The 12,999-nt window shown below is 32.7% G+C and overlaps 1 protein-coding gene across 1 annotated transcript; it reads left to right on the top strand.

The window, feature by feature from the left end:
* The first annotated feature begins 856 nt into the window (after positions 1-856).
* Positions 857-8,180, top strand: LOC130657672 (uncharacterized). Its single transcript, XM_057460680.1, has 10 exons — positions 857-2,778; positions 3,346-3,420; positions 3,920-4,018; positions 4,260-4,342; positions 5,326-5,468; positions 5,750-5,835; positions 6,151-6,240; positions 6,569-6,666; positions 7,148-7,314; positions 7,883-8,180. Exons 1-10 carry the CDS (start codon positions 1,222-1,224, stop codon positions 7,981-7,983), a joined length of 2,499 nt encoding a protein of 832 aa, XP_057316663.1. The 5' UTR covers positions 857-1,221; the 3' UTR covers positions 7,984-8,180.
* The last annotated feature ends 4,819 nt before the right edge of the window (positions 8,181-12,999 follow it).

The raw sequence follows: 12,999 nt of genomic DNA on the forward strand, positions 1-12,999 counted from the left end.
TATAAGGTCAACTCTACTAAAGGAAATAATCTATTCACATTTGCCTTTTTTTAATTGGAATAAAGCATTTCATGGAAAGATAAATATAAAAATGCAATGTCAAAGAATAATGTAGGGGAATTTACACATAAAAAGTTTGCGAATGTAGAATCTCGTTTTTATAAAAATTTGGGATGTAAATTGAAAGATAGTTCTAACAGCATTCATAATTTTTTTCAGTTTGGACAGAATTAAAGGTTTACCCATTTTTTATAATACTTATTTTGTTGACATTGTAGTTATCGCAAAGCTAGCTTAGAATTTTCACTTCTTCTTTTTAACTGTGTTGCAGTACAACCTCCCATTTCTGGTCAAGTTTAATTGTTTTCATGGCACGATGGGTGAATAGAGGTTATTTGCTTCAGTGCTAACTGATCTTTAAAAAAGCTCTTTATTGTGACTTAATTTACATCAGCAAGGTTTGGACCTTATGTTGATTTTACTAAAGAATTTCTAAGGTTTTGTGTTTATAGACATCTATACCTCATCACAATTTGAGTCGTACAAATGTTTATTAGGCTAAATAATGAGTTGGTTTTTCTGTTTTTATTGGTTATATTACCATCGTTTCGGGAGTTGATGGACTAAGTAGAAAAAATCAAATTCAAATTGGTTTATCTCACAAATCTTGTTTAAGTTTGTTTGCCAATTCCCTTGATCTTCTTTAAAAATATGCCTAGCACTGTTTGTCTTTGTTATTAAAAGGTTCGCATGTTCTTGTATTTCATATCTGCAGTTTTCAACTTTATGCACAAAACAGAAAATCGGCTTTGATTGGCCAATTGTCTATCATAAACATAGCAGAAATAGTTGAATGTTTAGGCATTATTTGGTATTGCATGGTAGGTTTTTTATCGTCAAATAGATTCCAAGGTGCAAATTATTTTTAAGGGTAAATGCAATTAAAGTATCATTCCATGGGCTGTAAACACCAAAATTTTGGGTCAGTCAGTAAATTAATTAAAATAACTTTCATAAAAATATGTGTTCAAAGCCCATAAAATAAGCAGTTGATTCTTGGGCTTAATTTTCCTTAGAATTCATTGCCATTATTTTTCTTTACAATGCTAAGAAATTTTTTATCTCAAATTATTTTGTAAAGTAAGTAAAACAACCAATAGTTGCATTTGCCAAATAATGATCCAACTTTGTTTGATCATAATTTTATATTAAAATCTTAAAATGTATATTTTCAGGCTAAAAAAAGCAGAAACAACATTGTATGATATGAATTATCCGTACAAGAAAAAGAGATTTATATACAATGCTATTGTTCCGAAAAAGAAGGAATCTGTATCGAGTGTACCACAACCAGACTTTCCTGATGATTTTAACACTTTCACCTCTCAACCGAATAAAAAGATAAAACTGACTGAAAACAACGAGGAGGTCGTGAAAAAACAAAATAAAAATGATGATTTTCTTTTTGAATTGATGGACGATGACTTTGACTTTACTCAAGCAGCAGATGAAATTGACCAAATAGAAATAGCAGCATCTCAACAAGTAAAGAAAAATGGGTTTACGAAGGCACAGCCTATTCTCATTGATGGTCCAAAGGTGAATAAAGTGAGGCAGTATAATCCATTTTCTGATAGTCAAACTGCAAACTCTACATTGTCCCTTAAAATTCCTAAACGAAAACCCATCCTTCCTTCAAATTCATCATCCGAAAATTTAAATAATTTGTCTTTGCAGCCAAATAAGAATGGGATTACATTTTCCACAAAATCAAGAACTGAAAAAGACGTGACCCCCACTAAAGAATTTTCCTTGGGCAACAAAAATGTTCATACACTGCAGCAGAGAAAGCTATTGGAAGCACAAGACCAAGTAAAAGAATATAAAAACAAACTAGCTGAAACTGAACGAAAATTTCACTCAAAAGATGGGGAAATAAAAATTCTACGTGATTCAATGAGAAAGTTAACTGAGGAGGAGAGAAAGCATAGAGAAATGATTAACAGACTTGAGAACGATCTAAAAACACAGCAGACTGAGAAGGAAAAAAACCTTTTTCGTGAAGTTGATAGACTTAAAACACAACTTGAGTTTAAGGAACGAGAAATCCAAAATGCATTAGAGAAACAAAAAAAAACTGTTCATCTCAAACAATCTCCAAAAAGAACACCCAACAATAAAAACTCTTTGGGCAGTGGTTTTCACAAAGATTTACCATCCAAAGAAATAAAAACAGAACCCAATATTTCCAGACTTGCTAGGCCAAAAGCCCAGAAGATTAAAAAATGTAAACTATTAAGGAAACGAATAGATTCTAATTATAAAATGTCCACGTGGAGTAACGAAATTATTAAACATGCTGAAAGTAAAATTGTAAAAACTGAAGGTATAGACTTTACTTGCTCGCATTCTGCCCCATGTTATGAAACACAGGACTTTGACTTCTATAGATCTTTGCAGCAGTCCTTAGACATAATTGAAAACGATATCTACTTTATTGGTGATTTTGTTAGCAAAGTAAACAAACACATCAATGATATGCAATGTTTGCTTTTAAAATGGAAATCAGGGAGTTTACAGTCAAATAAAATTAATCAAATTGAGGATGATAAGAGTCACAATTCTTGTTTATTTTGTGAGCAATCTTATGAACATGGTTTAAAAGCTTTGATGATTTTACACGAAGTTTGTTGTTTATCTGCAGCAGTTCGAAAACATCTGCTTTATGGTTTGGAGTTTTTACAAGAACAGGGAAGAAACTCTGAACACCATCAAAAGGTCAGATACAGTTGCAAATATTTATTGTGATGTGAAAATAATACCTTGTTTATTTGTTAAAACAGGCTCCCGCTGTCATAGTAAGATCACTTTTATTTATTATAGCATGTGCCCTAGCTGCTTGTTTTTGTTTTGAATAAAAATCGACATAGTAAACAAAAAAGCATGCTAAAAATGGCAGTGAAATCGAAAAAAAAATTTCTTGTCACTGTCATACGCTTTTAGGCTAAACTTGGTGGTCTGGAGATAAAAAATACTTTGTTTTTGAAAAAACTTGGCACAATAAACAAAATAAAAAGCAAGTTGGTAGTAAACAAAGAAGCGTACTGAAAATGATAATCAAAATGTTAATTTTCTTTCATAGAATAATAGAGTTCAGGCATAATGAAACCTATTTTATATTTTTACACTCTGTGCAATTTTTTTCTCTAAAATAAGCTGGAAATTAAAGTTCTCTAATTCTTCTACAACTTCAATATCATGTTTTAGGCCACATAACTTCTTGTTGTGTATCAATTTTAGAAAAGACTTCCCCATTGTGTACCCCTTTCTTGTGTTATATTTTAGAACATGAAGAAAATTGAAATAGACAAAAAGGAATACTTTTATAAATACACCTCTGGCAGCACTATTCTAACAGAGGTATGGATGTTTGTTTGCATGCCAAGATAAAAACAAAGAATAATTGTCAATTGGGCACATTCCTTGTACAAGTTTGTAAAAATAATACCATAATTTACCATAATTACCATACCATAATTTCGTCTGTTTTCTTTAACCAAATATTTTTTGTTTCATTGCCGTATTTGCTGTTGCAAGATTAGGAACAGGAGAAGTAAATATGATACTGATTTTCTTCTCATATTTATCAACTATGGCACTATATTAATTGGGTTAACTGTGTTGTATCCTTGACGTAGTATGAGTGAAATTTGTTAACACGCATTTTCTAACACCTTAACGCCGATAATGCTTTTCATGCCATTAGCACCTAATATAAATATGTAAGTGAGAGGAAAAAAATTTGGCCTGCTGAACTACCTTGTATTTTGGGTCCTGATCCTCTTATAGAGTCCTCCTTTTCCAGTATGCCCAATAATATTGGATATATATGTTAAAATAGTTGTTTTGTATTTTGCAGGACTTCCACAATTTATCTGTGAAATCTGACAAAAATCATCAACACAATAATTTAGAAAGTGCAATACAATTATGGAAGTTGGTGGATCAGTTTAAACAGGTATTAGCTGAAATAAGAATTTCAGTTGCGGTTTTTAGAATAAGACAACTTATTAACTTCAGGGGGAGGGTAATCTAAAGATTTACTATACAGGAACTGTCCTCAATAGACTACATGCTAGCCAGTAATTAATGTATTCAGTTTAGCTAGATACATTCTGTTTATAGATCGTGTTTTTTTATTGTCCATAATTTACTCTGTCATCTCTTTTTACAGTAAACAAGATCTAATTTTTTCCTAGTTTAGAATATCCCAACTTGACGAACAATTATTTTTGTTTTATGCATCATTATTTTCATGTCCAATGGAGCCTGCATGTGAATGGTAAGATATTATCATTTTTTGTTTTTACATTACTGGTAAATCTCTTAGGGTAATATATATATTGTAAGAAAAATATATTATCTGCTTGACCTACTGGTTATAAGTTTTCCAATTTTTTTAACAGGTTGTACGAAATAAATTCTCTTTACACACTACAACAAACAAATTGAAAATGATTTTTTAAATTACTTGGGCTATTACTAATGCTAAGATTATCATCAATTCTTTTGCGTGATACGATACATATACCTGATGACATGTTTTTTTAAGTGTAAAGCTAATGTTAGAGTTAGATCGTAGTTTATCTATATTACAAAATAGAAATTTTGACTAAGGGGGTGGTTATACAAGGCTTCACAGAGCAGTGAAAAAAGTGTTATAATTGAAGCATTTTTTGGGACAGATAGGTGATTGAAGCTCAATTATTGTGCTATTTATTTTGTAATACCTGACTTTTAGTCTGTGAGCAAAAGATTGTACTGTAGTGGCAATTGGCAAATTCCTCTGGATTTTATAGGACTAGTTTGTAAAAATTTCTATTGTGTTGAGAGGATCTTTCTAAAACCCTCTTTAATTTTTGGAAATTAGATGTTAAGGCAAAAGTCACTGGGTTTTTTTTAACTGGGTGTTTAAACATCACGCATAGTTAATAGAATGAACTTCCATTCCAACATATCTCCCATGACAACTAAATTTTGAGAGCTGATTGGTTTATTCTCCAATCTGATCAGATGTAGAGTCATTTTAAGTTTTTCGTGTACAAAATATCAAAAGCCAAGGATACCTAGAAGCAAAGATATAGTGTTATATTATTTTGCTCTGCCACAAATATTGTAATATATAATATATATCGGAAATAATGACTAAAAATCTGGTGCTTTTCTGTATGGTTTGTTTATGGTATGACGTCATTGATTAGCCACATTCTGAAATCACAGTTAATTAAGTGTGACTATTCAACCAATTTTATTTTTATTTTTCAGTCTTCTAAAACAGTTAAAAACAGATCAAATAGCTTCCTATTATCTTTCCACAACAACTCTTGATCGCATCCATGACGTACTACATTTGCTGCAAAATTGTGTTGAATTTGATGATGTCAGTGGATTGATTTGTACTTGTACGGGTATGTTGCTCGAGTTACGTACGATCTCATATCTACATACCCTTCACTTTTTTGATAACTTTGATTTACCTGACGAAAATGCACAAAAGAAATGTAAAAGTAGGAAATATTATCCCCGATAAAATAATACAAAATAATACAAAAAAAAATCTACAGTCTACGATTTTGGAGTTATTAAGAATAATATTTTTTACTTCTACATTTCTTATTGTGTTTTTTTGTTATGCCTTAGTTGATTCGTTTATTAGGCTTATGTGTTATTGTCATTTTTTCTTCATTAGAGCATTGTCCACTTTTGGTGATATACAACACAATTATCAATATGGAGATAGGAACGTGCACGAAACTATTGGCAGTGTTTCGAGAAGTAAGAAAGAGAATTAGTTTTTATCCTTCCTCGCTGTCGTCAGTCGTTTTCTTTGAAATCTTACTTAAAATTTGTTTATTAAATATTGGTTTCTATCAGACCTTGAAATCATAACCTCAAGTGACCCTTAAAACTTTCCCATCATAGTAGGTGATCTTGAAAAACCTAGAATATCATCACTCTTCAGGGGCCTTAGAAATAAGTCCTGAATTATTAATGTTTACAATAGCATTTTGTCTTGTTATGATGCATTGTCGTGTAGTAATTCGCGGGATTTAAAGTTTTTAAAAACTTGATCTGCTTTTATATTTTCAGCTGGTGTGTTTTTTATCATCCTTCATCGCTTCAAAACAAGCAACAGCGCTACATTTGCTATTGGAAAATGAATGTCAGTGTTCAAACGAAGTAAGTATAATGTGGAAGACCTTACTGCGTGTAGTGGCTTCGTGAGTAAGAAAAAAATTGTTCAACTCTCGCTTTTGCTTTGGTGTATTTCTCCCAACTAAGTTTGAAAATATCCCCATATCAAGCATTGCTAGGTAGACTTTCTTTTTTCTTTTATTCTGGTTGTAACGGAAACCCGTCAGTCAATTTGCGTTCATAGTTTATCAGTATTGAGAGAAAAAAGTTAAAAACAGCAACATTTTTGGTCAAGAAAAGCCAAGGTCTTTATGATTCAGCTACATTTTTGGTCAGCTCGGCTTGTCTTATGTTTTTTTGTTTTTTTTTTTAGATTATAGAATGCATGATCACTATTTTATTTGACGAATTTAAATTTCTTCAACAGAAGATTTTTCTAACAGTGGAAACAGAAACGCCTCAGCAAACGAAGTAAGTTTTGTTTCAGCTACCGTAAAACGTCTCATTAAACGCGCCCTCTAATTAACGCGCAAGGGCCATATTTGGCAAAAATCGTAATTTATTTTCCTGTAATTTTTACTCGCGTGACCAAATCTTGTGTATTTTATTTAACTCCAATGATTAACTTTTTATTTATTAATATGTAACTTGCTTTTCTCTCAAAGAAAAATTAATTATTAGAAAAACATTAAATATTCTTCTAATTTTCCGCGCATGTTTTTATTTTCCCCGATTATTAACGCGCAACCAGGTTCTATATTTTTTATAATTGATTTTCTAATTTCCTACGCGTGCTGGTCAAAATAATTGTTTTTACCGCGCGTCAAATTAGAAGTTTTACGGTGGGTCATTTACGAATGGAATTGGGCGGCTTATCGATCAGCCATTTTTTCGAACGGCGTTCGAATTAGCCGCTGTGTAGTGAAATTCTCCATCTGTGCTGTTTTTGTAGAGAGCGATTGTCAACGTTTCGACAAGCCATGTCGTTGTTGTGTATATTATGTTCCAATGATAAAGCTTTGGTTGAAAAGCGATCTGCGGTGGAGTGCAATTATATCCATCTTCTTGTTGGTTCGATAAAGATGTATCGAAAAATACCATCAGTCAACGAAAGCGAAGGTAAGAATATATTGCATGAGTTGTTTGTTTTTTTAGAAGAAGACTTTTAATTTTGTTACCCCTGAGATACTATTCGCGGGCGTGGTCAAATAATAGGCTACATGATGACAGATGTCTATAGATTGGCAGTATTTTTTATTTCTCCTGTCCAAGTGAGCGAAAGAAACCCTGTTACATGAGTTTCGTATCGGGGGTTGATATTATTAACCTGAAATCAGATTTGTAACCACAAGGAAATTTCGTAGTGTTCATATCGAATTTGTGGGAAATGCACGTGCGCCATAACTTTGTACAAATTCTCAATGGCTTTTTGCACGCTTGATTGTTGTACAAGCCAATAGTAGGTCTGCAGAATTGTCATGGCAAATAGTATCTAAAATTGTTTGAGTGCGCATGCGCTAACAAAAAAGCGCGTGTGCGCATTAAATGCAGTCAAATAAAAACAAGCCTTTATTTGTTACGCAGCGCAGTAATGTTCTGTTTTTTACATTTGACAGTCTTTCTTGCATTAAGGAAATAATTTTTCAGACGTTAACTATTCTTTTGTTATGTGATTATTTACTTCTAGTGCTGGCTTTGGAAGATTTACTCGATATGGACCAATACATTGAATTAGACGGAGAAAACGTGGAAGTAAAAGACGTTTCCATGGAAACAAATCAAAGTTGAAGGCTTGAACAAACAAAGGTTTAAGAAACCACTTAAATCTAAAGATACATGTATTTATTGCTCGTTTGTTATCTTCAGCTGATGATATAAACTACAGACCTATTGTACAATGTTGTTAATCTTATTATTTTTGTTATTTATATTTGTGTATATGTAAAGAAATATGACATGTAGATAGAAATAAATAAAAAATAGTATTCTTAAAAACTACTACTCAAAATCTTCTTAGGTCTTGAATTTGCAAAATTTCTCTACCATGGTTAGCCGCGAGGGGTTCTAATAAGACTTGCTTTCCCTCATCCCAACCACCGAGGCGATTTTGATTAACTATTAATAAACTAACGAAACAATTTTTTTTTTGTAGTAAAATGTGAAAAAAATGGCCTTGTTTAGATTTGAGAATATTAAAATTTGCTGAGAAGTCGGAATGTGAAAATTCTGTAGATCAACCTCACTCCCAGCAGTTGACAACCTTATCCCCAACATGCTTGTTATTTTTCTTCTGTTTTCTTCTTTACTTTGTTAGTTAAAAATTTACTAAATATTTAAAAGGCCTTTTCACAACAGTTCCGATGATTTCTTGAATTATTTCCAGCACGACCCTTGTCGATGCGAAAAGTCGCAATTAAAAGATACCACAACCAAATACCAATGTTAACCGCACAAAAGGTTTTTTTTAAAAAAAAAATAGAAATGAAAACTTCATTTCCAGAGCCTTAAGTATCGGGACGGCGAAAAGATAAAAAGGCAACCAGGCGCATAGGGCGGGTGTTGGATCGAAATGAATTTCTCGGACATTCTTGTTTACAAAAATTATATTTGCTCTTGATATGTGGTTGCGAGAGTCTTCTCAAAAGCAAAGGGAAGCCTTGGGACAACCGCATCTCCAGGGGCTTCTTCCCTATTTGACACTGAGAACGCCGGCGAAGAAACTTGTTTGCGGTCAAGTAGGCGCAGCGGCTTTGGCATCAGGCAACAAACCCTAGGACAAAGATGGTCCTGGAAACGAAATTGTTAATTGGAAAGTATCAGGAGCAAAGAGCTTAAAGTTACTGTAAAGAAAACAAATTATTTTTTAGGTTTTTTGCCAAAAATTCATGACATATAGAAAAAAAATTATTTTTCGAATGACATATTATATATTTCACGAAATTATTTGGAACATCCCTTTTTTTCTGAAAAAAGCCTTTTCAGAGTTGTTATATCCTTCACACCTTCGAGAAAATATGTGCAAAATGAGCATATGTTTTGTAAACATTATGCATGATATCCATATCCCGTATAATTATATGCATAATAATATTTTTTAGATAGTTTACTTTCACCATCGTATAAAAAATCATTAAAAAAATGTCAAAGTTAAGGAGTATGCAAATGAGCTGTCTCTTGTAACCCTGACTTCTATTGTCTATTAATAATTAATATGTGAGCACGCATAGGGAAAAAGTTCGCACTTCTATCATTTTCCTGCATACTCGTTCACACATTTTCATCACACCAACGAAACTCTTTAAAAACAAATATCTCGTTAGTAAATTTTCGCATACATGCCTTTACGTTTGTGATCTCTTTTTTTCCGAAAGCTTCCTATTGGCTCATTGAAATTTTCGGCAATGGAACCTGAATAAATTATGCACAAAAGGTTCCCGGATTTTTTTGTATAAATTACTGATTAGCGAATTATGACGACAGAAAGAAAAAAATATGCATTTTTTTTTTGAATGATTATATATAACTACAAATAATTTCATAACGACGTTATTAGAAAAAAAAACCGGGAACCTTTTTGAATTTAATTTATGCTGAATATAATGGTGCAAAAACGCCATTTTAAAACGTACGGTGGAATAAAATGATGTGCGTTTATTTCATCATATTTTCTTTTTGGAAAATTACCTTCTCACGAAAAAAACACCATCAAATAAGTCTTTCATCAAGCATTCAGAAACAAAAAAAAAATAAAATAAAAGTATAGATAAATTATAAGGTTTTTTCTGAGATTACTCATCAAGTGAATTTTTTTCCTTTACAGTAACCTCAAAGAGGACAATTTCTCTCCCAGGGCTGGGAGAGAAATTGTCCTCCAAGTCCAGCTTAAAGGGAGTAGTGTGGAAAACATCCAAAGACTCTGCAAACGAGTATCGTCTGCTTTAATACTAAATTTTTCCCACAAGAAAAGTAAAATAGATAAACAAAAACAGCTTTTTTTGTTGCGGGATTGGAAACGAAGTTGAGTCTGTACAGCAAAGTAAAACTACAATAAGAACAATGTAGCAAGATGAGTCAAAAGACATTTTAAAAAAGAAAGAAAAGTTTTATAAACTCCCCAATTAAAAATAACTGCTCAGTTCACAGAAATGGCAACGGGTGAAATATTAATTAATCCCAAATTATACTAGCTATATAGCTATGTAGTCCTCTAAATCATGCTTAATATGGGATAAATGTGTGTAGAGGATGCGTATTTACCCAATCTAGAAGGGTAAAATATCCCTCTTACTTTACATAATTATACACGTGAGTCCGGTATTCCAGTGCGCTTCATATTTATACGTTTTTGTAAAAAAATAAGAAATAAAATTCCGTATACTACACGCTTCCTACCCAGGCAAAAAAAATGTTGTCTATTACGGCTCTTGTTGTGTATTTGTTCTGGTTAGCTGTTGCTGTTGTTATTTCTTGTAGATGTTGTTGTTGTTGTTGTTGTTGACGTTGTTGTTGTTGTTCAAAAACAAGCGTGGTTAAAGCTTTTTGGAGTATCAAGCGATGGCAGATGGGTTTTAAAGTCTAAGCAAGATAAAACTCACTTTGTGTGGCGCCATCCACGCATTTTAACATTACGACATCATCGACCCCAGAGTTCTTTGAAATAAAACCTCTACTTTCAAGGTTTATGTCAAAGAGTTTGGGGACAAGAATGGGCTTTTACTTTATTGTAAATTTAAACAATGCTACAGCTACGTCAAGTATACTGTATTTGATTCTATTTGTAATTAATAAGTAAAAGTCTATGCAATAAACAAAATAAGTAGGAGAGGCCTGACTGGAAAGAGTTCCTAGGGTTAAAAGAACACGAATATACATGCAGACTATCAAATATTATTTTTTTTCCTGGTCATCACCCTCGTCACCAGGGTTTTTTGCCTTCTTGATATGAGCTCATATTAAAAAGACAAAAAAACCTGGGAACGAGGGTGTCCTGATCATTATTAAATAGCCTTCTTGGTTAGAACATTCCTGATAATAAAATTTGAAGATCTATTGTTCTGTTTTTTTTATGACGCAAATGAAACTTCTTTAATAAAAAATTGACCAACAAACATGTAAAAAATTTTTAAAAAACTACTTAGCTTGTTAAGACTTTTATTTATCTCCTGATGTCATCATTTTGATTGGCGGTTCTTGTTTTTTGGTTTAATAACTTGAGAAATTATCATTAGGAGGATGTCATTATATGCTTGTCAAGTTTTGGTGATGACCGATGATGTTGACAGATGATGTAAGGAGCTGTTTTGATTAGCTTGAACCAGCATAATTTTTCTTACCGCCGGGGAATCGGAATAGTTAAGGTGGAAAAATTACGCTGGGCCACAAACGAATTTTCTGCAGTTATAATACTGACCTTTGCTTTCATTATCGAGAAATCTTTTCTCTTTTAATGTGGCTTGCGAGCATGATCTCACTCACCCGAACAAACATCATTCATTCCTCTAATATTTAAGAGGGTCAGATGTGGCCACGTTGTCTTTATGCTTATTGGTTGATTTTAATTCGGGTTTTGCTCTGAGAAACTATTCCGTATTTTTAGGAGGATTTGTAGAAGGGACACCCTTTGCGTCTAAGCATTTAAGAGAAGCTCATTTTAATATTTTAGAATAAGGCCTAGTTAAATAGGATACTGCTTTCTATACACAAGGAAATGAGCACTAGATATTTCAGGCAAGGAGTGCTGTAGTGGATCTAATTGAAGTGAGTTCAGTCAGGCGAATAGGAACTACCGGTTCTAAATGGCAGTAGCAATTTAAGATTTTTAGAGTGTATCCCTGAATTGATTTTATTTATGGATTTGTGGCCTTTATTTCGTGTTTTTATCAGCACCTTCAATAAATCGTAGTCAGTCATACAAAAAAGAATTAACCTTCAACTCGCTAGTGTAGCTGCAAAATATTAGAACAATTTATTTAAAATTGTTGTTTACAAAGCTATTTTTAGAATCTTCTCACGCTCTGGTTTTTAATTCGGTTTTATACATAACATAACAAAATTGAACAGTTGTCAACATGTTTTGTCGAACGAAATGATTGCCCATTTGGAGAATTGTCATACATGTTTTACTCAAAATAATTATTGCCGTCCCATAAGGAGCAATTAAACAGCGAAGAAATTGAATTGCCGCGAGGGTGTTAGAGTGCAAAAATTACAACCAAGAAAGATCTCTCACAGTGCAATTTAATTTTTAGAGTGATGCAAACGGAAGCACGAAAGAGCAATTACATAACATAAGCGGTAAAACAAAAATGCACAATTTGTGCAGAAGATTCGGGTTCGGAATTTTTAATGCTGAATGAAATTATGCGTAATGTTATTTTTGCCGAACAAATTGCTTTTTTAACAAGGTTTGAGGAATAGTAAGTTAAGGAATAGTGAGACATTTTGGCTGACAATTTTTCTTCAAACTCGATCGCAGACGGCCGCTGTCTTTTTCTGTACATCTGTCTGACCAAGTGCAGCGCCTGTGAGAGACAAACCGCCCTTGGACTAGGTTGAGTTTTACTGTGTGATGCATAAAATGGTTGGGGACTTCCAACGTTACCCAGCTTTGAGATACCTTGAACTAAAGCGCGGCAACATTTTTCCTAAAAATCACTCAGTTTTTTTTGGCATCGAATTTTTTCTCTCTTCATTGTTTAGGGTATACAAACGGGGGTGTAAATAAAAAATAGAAATTATCATGCCAATAAAAACCTTCATAAACAATATTTTAATGATGAAAGTGTTAAAAGATTGGAATATATA

This window comes from Hydractinia symbiolongicarpus, chromosome 9 (assembly GCF_029227915.1).
Source record: "Hydractinia symbiolongicarpus strain clone_291-10 chromosome 9, HSymV2.1, whole genome shotgun sequence".
Classification (NCBI taxonomy): domain Eukaryota; kingdom Metazoa; phylum Cnidaria; class Hydrozoa; order Anthoathecata; family Hydractiniidae; genus Hydractinia; species Hydractinia symbiolongicarpus.